At 42.7% G+C, this 15,433-nt stretch overlaps 1 protein-coding gene across 1 annotated transcript in view; it reads left to right on the forward strand.

Moving 5' to 3' along the window:
- Positions 1–3,717: 3,717 nt before the first annotated feature.
- The window catches only part of RRP8 (ribosomal RNA processing 8), a 58,289-nt gene continuing 46,573 nt past the window's right edge, over positions 3,718–15,433 (forward strand). Inside the window, exon 1 of the mRNA XM_078766133.1 lies at positions 3,718–3,912. Within this exon, the coding sequence (XP_078622259.1) occupies positions 3,808–3,912 (105 nt within the window). The 5' untranslated portion in view covers positions 3,718–3,807. The remainder of the gene's footprint in view (positions 3,913–15,433) is intronic.

The raw sequence follows: 15,433 nt of genomic DNA on the forward strand, positions 1-15,433 counted from the left end.
TTGCTAATCAACCACAAATGCCAATCAGATGACCAAATCTCCCAAGGTCCTCCATCTGACACCATTTACTTGGGGGATGATGTGGCAAACCTAACCGGGGATCGCGTCCTCGGTTTGTATTCCCCTTATCTTATCTAATCAGGGGCAGTCGAGTGAACTGTTGAGTATGTACTGGCTGATATTAGGGAGCTACTCGGTTAGGAGGAACTTCCTGGCCTATTACTATGGCACCTTGGCTGGGTCAATGGAAAAGAGACAAAACTGGCAGGTTGAACAAACACTGTTTTCCAAAGAATTGCAGCACGCAAGTATTTACAAAGAACAATACAGCAACACATTTATACAGCAATGGTAAAAAAAGAAAGTAATTACAAGCACAAGACACAATAAAGAAAAACATAGTCAATAATCACAACCCCAAATGTCTTACTGCCCTTAACACCTAAATCCCCTCTCCAGTATAATTTCATTTTCAACACACGTAAAATGTGCCCAGCAGAAGCACACTCCCAGGAAGGTAGATAGGAAGATATGAAAAAGAGGGGAAGAATTAAGTTTGGGATGTGGGGGGCAGCCCCTGGACTCACCTTAGGCACTGTCGACGTACGGGTACCAGCCATGAGATACACTTGGGTAAAGGGGAAAGGGAGGGAAAGTCAGTGTGGTATCATGGTGCGGTTTGGTGCAGTGTAGTTAGTAGTGCAGCCTCATCCTCCTCCAGAGATCTCTGCTTGACTTGCCTGACTTTCACCACTTACATGGCACCTCACTTCCAGTGCAACACGGGCTGCTTCTTCTGGCTCAGTTCCAAGGCGAGGACTTCTCCTCAGCGGCAGGTAGGTGGCCCTTCCTCTTCCGCAGATTTCCGGTTCAGTTCCAAGTCAGCAAACAGTGCTTGCATTCCGCCTTATATACTTACTTAAGCAGGGCTGAGCCCGGTCCCGCACAAAGCATCTTTATTGGTGCGCTTCCAGACGCTCCACCCAGGTTTCCTGTCAATCATCCACGCTTCGTTTTGTGGATCTTCTTCACCGGACCTCTTTCCCTCAGCGCTTCCCTCCAAAGTGCGTTCAAACATTATGATGTCCTTCCTTGTGGTGTGTGGTCCTAGTGAGGTGTGGGTGTTTAACAAAGGTGTCTGTGTGTGGTGTAAAATATGGGTGACCAAAAAAAATGTGAATGGTGTATATATATTTAGTACAAGGATCGCTAATGTCTCAAATGTATCTGGAGAGGTAAAGAAACCGAATTGGAGCTTTGTCTAACTGTGTCTGGAAAGAGGAGAAGCCAAATTAAATACTGTGTGTATAATGTGCAATGGTTACTAACCTATATGGTCTGTGGATTTGGGTCATGGGAGGTGGTGCTTTTGGTAGTGCATTGGATGGAGGAAGAAGAAGACATCTCTATAGATCTCGCAAACGCATATCTCCCGTTTTCCCACGACACAAAAAGATTGGAGCTATCTAGAACATTTAATAATAAAATAGCTAAACTCGGGAACCTACTGTCCGTGGATGTGCGTTCTCCGGAGGAGGGGGCGGGGGGGTATGCGGATGGTCACAAAACCGTTACAATGTACACTTGGTCTACGGTTAACGTCATGTTTTCAAGAACGTAGCCATGACGTTAAGTGAAGCAACGTTAAATGGATCCATTTATCTCACACAAATTAATGTAAATAGGGGAGGTTGGGTTCCTTCGCTCACATTAAATGCATCACATTTAAGTATAAACTCATACATTTTTCATTGTTTATATATTCTGTATTGTACATTGCAATACAGAACTGTAAATAAATGTAAAATAAACACCTACCCAACTCATCCACCAAGTTTTGTCATAATCTGTCCACAATTTTTTGAAATATCACGCTATATATCGTTTTCCTCCCCATCTATCAATGGCAAATAATCACTTTTTAAAATCTCTGATCCGGATCCCGATTCAGATCTTCACCAAAATCGAATCACTTCGTCCTTGTGACACTCCCAACCTCTCCACTAAATTTCTTCTGAATTCATCCACAACTTTTTGAGATATCTTGTTCACAAACATTGGTTGTGGTTGTGTGCTTCCCCTTCTCTCCCCCATCTTGTCTTCCGCTCCCTCTTTTTGTATATTTTGTTTGTCTGGTTGATTTGTTTGTGAAATAAATGTTAGCTCTTTCACGAGCCTCGATTCAGTATACAAAAAAAACAAAAAACAAAAACAGAAAAACAAACAGGCAGGGGTGAAATCATAACCTCCATCCACCTTCAGTGGTCGAGGTAACGACAAAAAAAATCACCCTTTAATACAATAAAACAATCTACTGGTGGATGGTGGAGAGTAGGATGAAGGCAAGTCAATGAGATCTGGAGGGGTCTCCCCCTTGCTGTTGAGAGGACTGTTTTCCTCCCTTTTGAAAAAGGGATCAATGGCTGACTGCTTCCTGCTCTGCCTCTTCTCCTCTTTGTAAATTTCATAGCAGCACCGAAGACTTTCCATGACATTTATATAACTGACAACGTAATAGCGCAAGTTCTGTGAAGCCTTGGAATCTCATTGGTATAGACATGATAACAAGACAAGTTAACCGGTACGACGTTATGCGGGGACACCCTAAAGATGTATCGTAGAGATGTGAAACAATAAAAAGATGTCGATGTGCTGCCATCTTGAAGGAGAAAAGGGAAAAGCAGGAGAGGACAAACTCATGAGGGAAATTCCACAGACGAGGCAACAGATTGGAAAACAGGAAAAAGATCCAGTAAAGTTTTCTTTCAAGGTTGTTCTGCCAACTTGTCGATGCACTTTTTTTATATTTACGTCATTTTCACCTGCCATACCTGGCAAACATGAATATTTATTTCATTTATTTTTTATAATGTGTCCCTTTAGCAGTCAATGCAATTTTAAACTTCATATGACAATCGAGACAATAAATGTTGAAGTTAAAATGTGATTTCGTGGTTTAAATATAAACTTTCACAAAACACGAAGTTCAGAAGTTTGAGTTGTTTAGTGAGCAGTACTAATGGGGCGGGGCACAAGTACAGTATACCTGTACCTCATTGGCCGTCTGAAGGTTAAGATGTCTTCCGATATTTGTTCTTCTCCTCCTTTCAGCTCAAGGACCCGCAGGTACATCTTGTGAGGATGGAATGATCAGTTTCACATGAATGGGTTTAAGTGACTTTACAGTTCCATTTTTTTTTTGCACACACACAATGTTGGCTTCACTCAGCACTCGCCACGCCGCACAGCACAGAGGAAAAAAGTTTTTCTGCAGACTGGAAAAGTGGAAATATCTAATACATCCAACAAACTGACACACAATGAAACTGTATACGTTCTGCAAGTAAGTATCATTATGGAACAGCCGGATTAACGCACCCGTCCTACCTCCACTCCTACCCCCACCTTTAAAACACGTATCACCTGAACGGCACCAACTCGTTTTTTTTTCGTTTTGTTTTTTTTTGTCTACAAGATCGAGGCTCGTAAAAGACCTAACATCAATCCCCAAAAAAAAAAAACGGACACATAAAACATACAATAAGGGGAGCGGTAGACAAGATGGGGAGAGAGGGGCAAATACACAAGCACAACATTTGAGCGCAGGGACATCGGGAGAACTGTGGGAGGGAGGGAGAGGGCTTGGGGGGAGGAGGCATGGGAAGGGGGGGGGGAGGTGGGAGAAGTATAAAACACATAGACACTGCTAGGACTTCCAGGAAAGAAGTCGCTATTTCAAAAAAGTGAATCTGGGGTGAATTAAAGGGGGTGGAAAAGATCAAGGTTTTGGATGGGGGAAGATAAGAGATGGTGGTGAACAGCCGTTTTAAACACCTGGAGGGTGGAGTGGGATTGAAGAGAGTGAGGGAGTTTGTTCCAGAGGCGGGAGAAAAGAGGAATGAAGGAGTGAAGGTGAGCAGAGAGTCTTGATTTTCGCAATTTCACCAGAAGAGGGTTGCTGGCAGTTTGTTTACCAATGAGATTTTAACTTGCATGCAATGATTATCAATCACGAACATTCCTCTGTTATATGATGATCTGGACTTCAGAGTCATGTCATGTGCAGCCTGTAGGAGTTTCTTCGTGGTTCCAGAAATTCTTAGCTTCATTAACCTTTGAACTGCTGCTTACGCTCTCTTGAAGGAACCCCCAAGGCTTTTCTTTCTTGACAAAGATTTTGTGGGGGGAGAAGGAATGTTTTCTCCCTTTCATTTTGTGTTTGATATCGTATGGAGGAACAGTGATACACCTCATAATCAGGTGGGGTTAGAGGTTAAGCTGTATGCTTACAGGTGAATACTGACCTGAAAACCCTGCAAGTTGCAGACACATATGTGACACGTACAGAAACCATTGCAAAGTCATCCCTAAATCCAAGGCTATCATCTCGAACGAACAGTTTCCATCCTCCCACACCCATTGACATGAGGTTGAAGGATACCGCTCTTCACAGCCCATCGCACCACAAACTCTGGAGCCAAGTGATGGGTCACGCCTGCATGATGCAGGCGGAAATTCCACACTGGGTGATATGGCCAAGTTTTCCTCGGTTTTGTTTTCCTCGAATTGAATAGTCCTGTGCACAGTCAACTTTGACTCAACTTCTCTTCTTCCACCCACCTTCGGCATGACCAATACGCACCTTATGCGGAAATGGTCTACAGTCAGGTTTCCATGGAGAAATGCACATAAACGCAGCAAACATGGCTTTGGGTAAAGCTAAGACATTCCTCTGGGAGCCGAGCATAAAACCAGGCAAATACATGTTGTTGATCCCTTTGGTAAGTCCTGGATTTTCTTCTTAATCCATATTCTTTTTCCATTTTTCCGATCTTCCTCTGCTAACATCTAACACCAAGCCATCTAACACCAAGCCACATCCCTTTCCAATCGTGGCAGAACGGAGAATTTGTAACATCTGCTGTACAAATTAGGGAGTAACTAAGATGGAATTCCGAAGACCATCTGTTGTCTTAAATCGTAAAGGATGATCGTCATTCCTTTTTTCAGTCGTCACGTTGCAACGCCATGACCGTCAATGTGATAACGAATGTTAACGTTTGCTCAAGCTCTCCACAAATCTTAAGAAATAAATAAAAAATACATTCTCCAGCACAATTGCTCCAGTTTACTTCACTCACACCCCTGTATGGGTGCATGACTCCATGACCGATTTCTTAGATCTCTCACTCACTCTTCCTCTTGCTCACTCACTGTTCGACCCAAGACCGAGAGAAGACCGTTGTTAGTTCCAGCACCCCGCATGGTTTTCTGGTTGAACCCTGACCTTGCCAGCACTTGTCCTGACCTGCGCATGCACATCCAAGCAAGCCCATCCATTTGAGTTCAGTACAATAGCAGAATGCATGGAATGCAGTGGCAATGGCCATTCAACATGGTCGGGAGGCCACGGAGAGCGGTTCCGATGGGAGGCGAGGGACACGCGCATTCCGCTGGCGAACGGAGCCGGAATTTTGGAAGGCGCTCCGCCAGTTAACCTCGCAAGTCGCAATCCTTGTCTGTCCTTCTCAGGAGCAACAAGGCACAAAACGTTTTCTATGCGTGATTACACTTGATGCAATTTTCTAGGTACCCAATTATAATATCGTTTTCAATTTCAATGTCTCTATACGTTCAAGTTCATGAAAGGGACGAGCGCATGGGTGGAAGAAGTTGGTGAATGAGTACACAAGTTCTGTATCGGTATATCCTGAGTCACTGACAAGCCCTAAGACTCTTCAGCATATCAGAGCCACTCAAAATTATGATTTCCATACTCCCTGGAAGTTTTAATCAGTTTGTCTTAGCTTAGACAGAAGCCGTCGGGAAATTAAGGTTTCCCTTCAATGAAAACAGAACAAAAGGAAGAGTAGAAAGAGAGGATTTGAGGGACACACCAACAGCAGGTTTGAGGGACAAAATAGAGGAGACTTGGAGAAATAAGGGACTTTTTGTATACGAAGTCGAGGCTCACGGAAGAGCTACAACACAGAATGGACCAGAGCATAACAGAACAAGAAGAACATATTGGAAAAGGGAGAAACGCACCAACAGCAAGGTAGAGGGACACTTCGAGTAAGAATCAAATGTCGTGAAGAATGAGAACTAGAGGAGAGCACACTTGTTGGACAAGATGGATAGATACAGCCGCAAACTCTCAGGAAGGAAAAACTGAAACTTGGAAAGAGGTGGGCTTGGGGAGGGTTAACGGGGCTAGAAAAGGTCATGGTTTTGGATGGGGGATGATCTGAGATCTGAGCCTTAAAGTTGTGTCCGTGTGAAAACTTTAAACGGAGTAGATGGTCCATTGCTTACAATAACCAGTTGAAAGCACTTTATGGAAAGATGCAGAAGGATTCATCATCTTATCCAGTACTCCTCTCCATTCTGCTTCCCAACGATTGGTTGACCGATAATTGCATCGATTCATCCAGCAGAAGATCTACAAGGACCTGTTTGCTGAACTTTTTGAGCAAATCTCACTTCCTACATTTTTACTTTTGGACCAGCACTCGATTCGGCCGACGCCGCAAGGCCTATTATGCCGATAATCACAAGGGTATGAGGAAGACTTTGCAATCACGTCCACACTTTGATCCGCAGCCTTTATCATCATTAACTCCGTGGCCAATTGGCAAATGGCCTTTCCAGAAATGTTTTGCTTTTTGACATGAGGTGACCACAGCATACTCTGCATAAGTTGCCGGTAATGTAGCACTCAGCCCCAACCATCCATCTTCATTAACGATGCTTTTGCAGTGCTTTTCACAAGTTGTCCACAGTGTTGTCTGCGGTGCTTTTCACAAGAGGCCTAGGATGCTTGGCGCCATGTCTATGTAGGCGACATCTCATCAAGATTTTCTCTATAATAGGGCAGCAGCTATTGTCATAAACAAGACTGTCTGTCAGAAGCAAACTGATCAGCTGCTCTGACAAATTGTTCTGTTCCAAACAGGAAGTAGGCCCAGGACTTTATCATCTGTACAGTGTGCGTTCTAAGTTGAATGTAGATAATGAGACAACAAATGAATGCGTTATTACCCTGCGCTCGCGAAGTGAAAAGCAGGGTTAGACATTCGGGTGCATATGCGCGTATGTGTGGCGTACATGTCTGCATTTTTAAAATTTATTTTCTCGGCACCGTTGGTCTGATTGACACGAAATTTAGCCAAAGGAATGCCTCCGCTTGTAGAATATTTTAATGATAATTATGACTTCATAGGTCATGTGGTACAGGCGCCATCTTGTAAAAACCGAAAAACGGTGCACCTCTATATCTCCAAAACCACTCCATGGAAAAAGTTTAAATAATTGCAAAGAATAATTGTAAATAATAAATAATTACTCATTGTAAAGAACTCCATTTGGGGAATAGGTGTTGTTAACGATGATGGCATTGGTGCCGTAATTATGACGTCATAATTCGACAGGGACAACGCTTAGTCTGATCAGCTTGAAATTTATTGAGCGTGATCTATGCAACAATTATATTAGAGAATGTAAATTTATGATGTCATCGCTCACGTGGTCTGGCAGCCATATTGGATTTTAAAAAACGTTCAAAAACAGAAGAGTTGGCTCACACCAAGTTGACTGCGTAGGGTAAGTATTCTATGAATACCATGTAGTTTTATTCTGTATAGTCACGTTGCTGTTTCCTGATTTGTAACCCCAACGGCAACACGCTGCGGTCTTGCTCTGTTACGGAGTGCTCGTTGATCCTACAGACCTCAACCAAAAGTAATTGTATTGAGAAAGGGGCACTTTATGCCCCGATTCATGTCATGCGAGGATACCAATGCCATCCAACTCCCCCTCTCCAATTGACACCCGAAGACTACATCAGTATCCATGGTATAAACCACCCCATCCCTCGCCTGAATTTGAAGACCGCAGTATCTGCTCCACTCCATCTAGCCTCGGCTGAAGACCCTTGAACTTTGGAACTTGACGACAGTGTGCTATTTCATACTAGCTTTGGCTGTTATTCACTAATTGTTCCAGCACGGCAAGACTTTACCAGGGTTTATGCAATCTCTCTGATAAGACCTCCATGCACATTCTTGTTGGCCAAATAATGACCTCGAATACAACAGTCATGTGGATTGTTTCAGTGCCGAGAGCTGGGGTGTAGGGTGAGGAGGGGAGGGAATGATGACGAAGAGGATGTCTGACCTTTGCAACAAAGTTTAGTCTTTCAATCCCCAATACATATTTTCCCCCCTCGAAGCATCTCCAGTCTTTTTATGATCACAAATAAATAATAATAATAATGGGATTTAATTTAAAATGTGTACTGTTTTCAGAATAGGTTCAAAGATTCATCATAGTTATTTTTTTTACCATCACACGGAATAGCATCAAATACATGAGCACTGGAATAACGTTCCGCCATGCGATGAATGAATCAAGGCCGTCGCGCGAGGAATGAAACATTGCACGTGAGAGGCCGTCGATTCAATCCCCGTGGGACTTATTAGGTCCGTTTTACGAACTTTCCTGCGAAGGCTAATTTCCTCCTGCTCGTCCTCCACCAACGTCTGTGCAACACTTCTTGAGCCACATGGTGGTTTGTCGGTTAACGAAAGGAGCCGAAGCCACCGCGTTCACTTCATTTGTGAAATATCCATCAAACAACCGGTTAATAGGTTCGCCAAACGTACATCTTTTCCCATAAATGGCCTTCAGTTTGGAAAACTTTCATCTTTTCTCCTAACTGATGTATAGTAATGGACAAATCAACAGAGTGCATACAGACAGTATGTGGTCTGAACCTGGGATCCCAATGAGATACTCTTGCAGAGCTGAATGCTCAGATGGGAGCAATAAACAGGTCAGCCTTATTCCATGTATGGTTTGCATTCCCCAATCTTTTAGTTTAGACGAACTCATTTATCAGGTGACACTAGAGGTTGAGCAACCCACGTAATCAACGAGTACACCTGTAAATTGTCCCTCCAAATTACGAGTTCTCTTCTCTTAAAAAGTGCAATAAACTTTTGTGAAACTTTATTTTTCAGCAAGTCCACCTGTCTTTCCCATCATAGAACTTCTCTCGTTTCTCACAATGTACTTTCTACTTTCCATTATGTAGTGTACTTCCTCTGGATGCATTCCGACATCACGTGTGGGCTTACCTTTCACACCATGATTTATCGACTCTTCTCTGATCTCGCACCAACTCCTCCAAAATGTAATCCATCCTTTGCTGGCAGAGCTGACCTTGCTCTTTGCTCCTCTTCCAATCCTGTCCTCCATTCCTTCCTCCGATATCTCATCTTACCAGCCACCTGCATTCCCTCTCGTTCTTCTTTCCGTGCCGATGGAATTCCCTTCCACGTCCAATGCCGGTCTCGCGAGATTACCGCTTTATTGTTTCAATTCACCTGGTGGTATCATCTTAAGTTCAGACATACATAGATTGATGGACGTTTCTTTCAATTCATCGCACCTTTTTATTTAAATTAGCGATCAGGGAATGTCTGCTGTTGGCTTAACGGTTAAGATGGCTGCCTTGTAGATCTTAGGGTCCTGAGTTTGAGCCCCTGTCGTTCCGATGAAATATCACCAGGTGGATTGACTCAGCCTGTCATCCTTCTGAGGTTGGCAAAATGAGTACCAGCTGACTGGGAATGGGGGGGCATCAGCGGCTCAGCCGCACTCCCAGAAAATGATGCAGCTGGCAGCGCCAGGCTGCATACGAACCACCACCTGTGTTCAGGTCAGGATCCTCACGGTGGAGGAAGACCGAAATAATTCATGACTTGAGATAAAATGTGGTGGCATGCACCTAAGTGCACAGATTCTGACTTTTTGGTCCATTGATATAAAAAAGGGACACATCTGCATAGTCATCGGAGCATTGTTCACCCGACACTTAGCGGCATTCTGAATCAATCAGTGCCTGCTGTAGTTCGGGCATAGCCAAGCTCTGAATCTCCATTGAATCAGTAACATCCCAGCAGTAGCTCATGGGGAGAGAGAAAGGCCTCTTTGTGTTGGCCTCGCGTGATAACCGCAGCCTCCACATGCGGCTCGACTTATCTTGGCTCCCCGGACAAACGACTTCATGACGACCGATAGTGAAGAAAAGTACACGAACTCGGCACAGGAAAAGCCCAACAACTGTGGAGCGGATCTTTCCTCGATCGTTCATTTTGGAACCAACTTAACAACGAATAACGAGGAAATTCGACGCAGGAGGAGACCATCCGGCCCATCATACCTGCGCAACACAAACAACAGATGAAACAAGAAAAGAGCAATTAGAGATTGCAAACCCTCGCCAGGATGTATTTTCAGTGGTTGTTAAGGCTTTTGTATTAAAACAAATATGGCGGCCGAACCGCGTGACCGATGACGTCATTATTTTTTTTCTAAATTAATTTATTCCTAGATTATGCTCAAGAAATTTCATCTTGATCGGATGAAGTTTTGTACTTGTCGAATTGTAACGTCATAATGGAGGCACCTATGACATCATCATTAACATATTTTATTCCCCATGGAGAGTTCTTTACAATGAGCCACGTCTCAATTTTTTCTGTTCAGCGCTTTCCGAGATATAGAGGTGCAAAGTTTTTCGATTTTTCCAAGATGGCGGCCGAACCACGTGACCTATGACGTCATAATTATGATTAAAAATTCTACATGTGTATTTGCACCTATGGTGAAAATTTCCTGTCAATCGGACAAACGGTTGCAGAGAAAATCATATTTATTCGGTGCGGACGAACAGACAAAGAAACAAACAGACAAACAAGAAGACGTCATGCGGAGCACGATACTTGCAAAATCCCCCCCCCCCCCCCCCCCAAAGTTTTCCATTGATGCAGCAAATTATCCATTTCATGAATATTACCATTTACGATCTTGATCAAAGCTCGGGTCAAAATAATGAAAAGTGACGATTTTTCAGTTGAAAAATGCTGTTAGGAGTTTGACCTTCAGTTGACCTTTGACCTTTTGACCTCAAAAATAGTTGGTTTCCCAATTCAGTGAGGCAATACACAAATGCTGTTCTATGTTCAAGTCAATTGGATAAAAATAGATGAGTTTTCAGATGAAAATTGATGATTTTGGAAGTTTGACCTAGAGTTGACATTTGACCTCAAAAATAGTTGGTTTTCCTATTTATTGACACAATGTGCAAATGCTGTTCAATTTTCAAGTCAATCGGATGAAAATTGAGGATTTAAAAAATTTGGCCCATGTTGACCTTTTGGCCTATGTTGACCTCAAAAATAGATGGTGGTTGAATTCAGTGACCATATATATAAATCCTCTTAGAAGTTCAAGTCAATCAAATGAAAATTGGTGATTTTAGAAATTCGGCCTATGTTGACCTTTTGGCCTATGTTTACCTAAAATATAATACGTGGTTGAATTCAGTGAGCAGATGTGCAAGTCCTCTTCAAATTTCAAGTCAATTGGATGAAAATTGAGGATTTGTTGAGGAAAATTGAGAAAGGTTGACCTTGAGTCAGTGAGCAGATATGCAAGTCTTCTTATGATTTCATGTCAATTGGATGAAAATTGAGGATTTTAGAAATTTGGCCTATGTTGACCTTTTGGCCTATGTGGACCTCAAAAATACTTGGGGGTTGAATTCAGTGACCAGATATGCAATTCCTCTTCAAATTTCAAGTCAATTGGATGAAAATTGAGGATTTTAGAAATTTAGCAAAGTTGGTGACCTTTGGCCTATGTTGACTTTTTGACCTATTGACCCCAAAAACAATAGGCTTCTTGCTTTTGACCAACTCTACCATTTGGTGAAGTTTCGTGAAGATCGGTTGAAAATTGTGACCTGTAGGCCGGTGACAAACAAACAAACAAGAAGATGTCATGCGGAGACCTGCAAAATCCCCCCCCCTCCCCCCCGCAAAAGTTTTCCATTGATGCAGCAAATTGTCCATTTCATGAAGATTAAAATTTACAATCTTGATCAAAGCTCGGGTCAACAGGATGAAAAATGCTGATTTTGGAAGGTCGACCTTGAGTTGACCTTTGACCTTTTGACCTCAAAAATAGTTAGTTTCCCTATTTAGTGACTCAATGTGCAAATGCTGTTCAATTTTCAAGTCAATTGGATGAAAATTGAGGATATTAAATTTTTTGCCTATGTTGACCTTTTGGCCTGTGTTTACCTAAAATATAATACGTGGTTGAATTCAGTGACCAGATATGCAAGTCCTCTTCAAATTTCAAGTCAATTGGATGAAAATTGAGGATTTTAGAAATTTGGCCTATATTGACCTTTTGGCCTATGTTGACCTCAAGTATACTTGGTGGTTGAATTCAGTGACCAGATATGCAAGTCCTCTTCAAATTTCAAGTCAATTGGATGAAAAATGAGGATTTTAGAAATTTGGCCTACGTTGACCTTTTGGCCTATGTTGACCTCATAAATACTTGGTGGGTGAATTCAGTGAGCAGATATGCAAATGCTGTTCAATTTTCAAGTCAATCGGATGAAAATTGAGGATTTTAGAAATTTGGCCTAAGTTGATCTCAAAAATACTTGGTGGTTGAATTCAGTGACCAGATATGCAAGTCCTCTTCAAATTTCAAGTCAATTGGATGAAAATTGAGGATTTTAGAAATTTGGCCTATGTTGACCTTTTGGCCTATGGTGACCTCTTAGCCTATGTTGACCTCAAAAATACTTGGTGGTTGAATTCAGTGACCAGATATGCAAGTCCTCTTCAAATTTCAAGTCAATTGGATGAAAATTGAGGATTTTAGAAATTTGGCCTATGTTGACCATTTGGCCTATGTTAACCTCAAGAATACTTGGTGGTTGAATTCAGTGACCAGATATGCAAGTCCTCTTCAAATTTCAAGTCAATTGGATGAAAATTGAGGATTTTAGAAATTTGGCCAAAGTTGGTGACCTTTGGCCTATGTTGACCTTTTGACCTATTGACCCCAAAACAAAAGCCTTCTTGCTTTTGACCAACTCGACCATTTGGTGAAGTTTCGTGAAGATCGGTTGAAAATTGTGACCTGTAGGCCGGTGACAAACAGACAAACAGACAGACAGACAGAACCACAAACACAACCGACCAATATACTGGAAAAATCTTCGATTTTGCAAGTAACAAACGGACTCAAATGCAATACCCTCTCCTCTGGCGAGGGTAACAAGTGGGAGAATTGCTTTGCAACACCGATGTAATGTTTTCCCACCGATGTAATGTTTTCTAAGTGAAAAAAGGGCATAACTATGAAAAATTGATTGTTGAAATAATTGAACTGGTTCTGTAACTTATCATAATAAAGTCATGTACCAAGTTTCAGTTGAATATGTTAAAGGGTAAAGGGAAAAAATTCTTAAAAACCACAGGTGGGACGGACGGACGGACAGACAGACGGAGAGCAAATCTATAGTAGCCTCCGTGAAACCGGTAGGGGACTAATAAATCCATATCAGGCTATAAGACTTAATTTAATTGGGGAAATGGGGAGGGGAGGTGTGGATGAGAAAAGTATGGCAGGGTCAGGGACATCACCAGGATGTTTAAAATAAAAATGGTGAAAAAAAATTTTGTTTATTTATTTATTCATTTTTGGAGGGTTTATGGAGGTTTATTGTGAAGAATGCACAACACCAATCACACACACTATCCCTTTGACGAGACCCTCACCCAGACATCACACTCAACACAGGTGTGCACAATCACCTACAAGTCCTACCAATAGCCCTAAACCTCTCAATCTCCAAAATCTTTCCAGGTACCTACATCTAATCCCAATTTAAACGTATCTGCTGTTTCTGCTGCCACTATCTTTCCAAGGAGAACATTCATTGCATTAACTACTCTCTGGGTGAAAGACCATTGTCTTACTACCGTCTTAACTCTTCTTTTCTATATTTTCAGAATATGGTGCCTGCCCCCTTGTCCTATGCCTGCCCCCTGCCCCCTTGTCCACTGAAAGACTCTTCTGCACTTATTTTGTCTCACCCTTCTACATCTACTACAAATGGATGAGTTGTGTGTGTGTGAGGCATACTTTTTGTGTCTATTCATGACATACGTCTATTTATTAATTAATTATTACTCGCTTTGATGACCCAGACCCCTAAGATCCTTGAGACTCCTAAACACCCAGATGACCCAAATGTTCCCGAGGACCCAAAATACCCTGAAGACCCAAGTGTTACTGAGAACCCAAAAGTCCCCGGGGACCCAAAAGACCAGAAGACCCAAAAGTCCCTGAGGACCCAAAAGTCCCAGAGGACCCAAAAGACCCAGATGACCTAAAAGTCCCTGAGCAACCCAAAATATTCCGAGGACCCAAAAGACCCCAGAGTCCAGCAGGCAATTATGCCACAAGGCGGTGAAGACCAATGAAAATTTGGTCCAATGGACCTAGTTATCTTAAACATCTCCATCATATCCCCTCTTAATCAACCTCTTTCTAATGCACTCGTATGAAGCCCTGGTCTCCGCTCCTCACTAACTTAAAGTTCCTACTGGGCATTGTGATGGCGGTGAAGAAACAAAATTGGAGCTAAAACCATCCGCAAAAGATTAGGGCAGGTAAAGGTGTGCGTCCTGCTCGCACAGGTGTCGTCATGCGCAGCCACACGTATCGCTCTGATTATTCTCTATGATGAATCCAAGTCGACCAATCACTTTATTCCTGTTGTGACGTACAAGTGCAATAACTCTTTCATTGTTTATTTATTCCCACCCGATTTATCGCTTGATGTGAAATGGACTCGTTTCGAAAAGCGCATAAACTCATGTTTAGAGTTTCATGAACTGTATAATCGTCCATTGTGAGCGCGCGTGCGGCCTTGTGCTCTTGAGCCCCCAAAGTTCCAAATCCAGACAAATTGTTGAAACAAATGACAGACGCAGAGACGTTTTCCCCTCTGCTGCCAGCACAAGCCCCCACATGGTCTGGATTAAAGGCAATTATGGCCATTAAAGAACATTCATCCTGAAGCCCCGCACGGGGTACTTTTTCTAATGAAAATTGCAGGATGTTTTAATGATGAACGGACCGTTCTTCAGGTCGACCGTCCACAGCTGCACCACAGGAAAGAGGCCTGAGGGTCTTTTTTAACCAGCGAGTGTCCCCTTCAACTGGCGGCCACGGGGACAGCGGGTGATAAAATGGCAAAGGGAGCTCGTGTCCATCTATAGACGAACAATATACATGGTAAGAACCTGGGGCTAACACCTTGGGTCTTGGACTGGTCAATTTACTCTGGAAAAATGTCAAATGGAGCTCGTGTCCATCTATAGACGAACAATATACATAGTCAGAACCATGGGGGTAACACCTTGGGTCTTGGACTGGTCAATTCACTCTGGAAAAATGTCAAATGGAGCTCGTGTCCATCTATAGACGAACAATATACATGGTGAGAACCTGGGGGTAACACCTTGGGTCTTGGACTCGTCAATTCTCTCTGGAA

The sequence above is a fragment of the Myxine glutinosa genome, chromosome 12, assembly GCF_964187855.1.
Source record: "Myxine glutinosa chromosome 12, kmMyxGlut1.1, whole genome shotgun sequence".
In the NCBI taxonomy this organism is placed as follows: Eukaryota; Metazoa; Chordata; class Myxini; order Myxiniformes; family Myxinidae; genus Myxine; species Myxine glutinosa.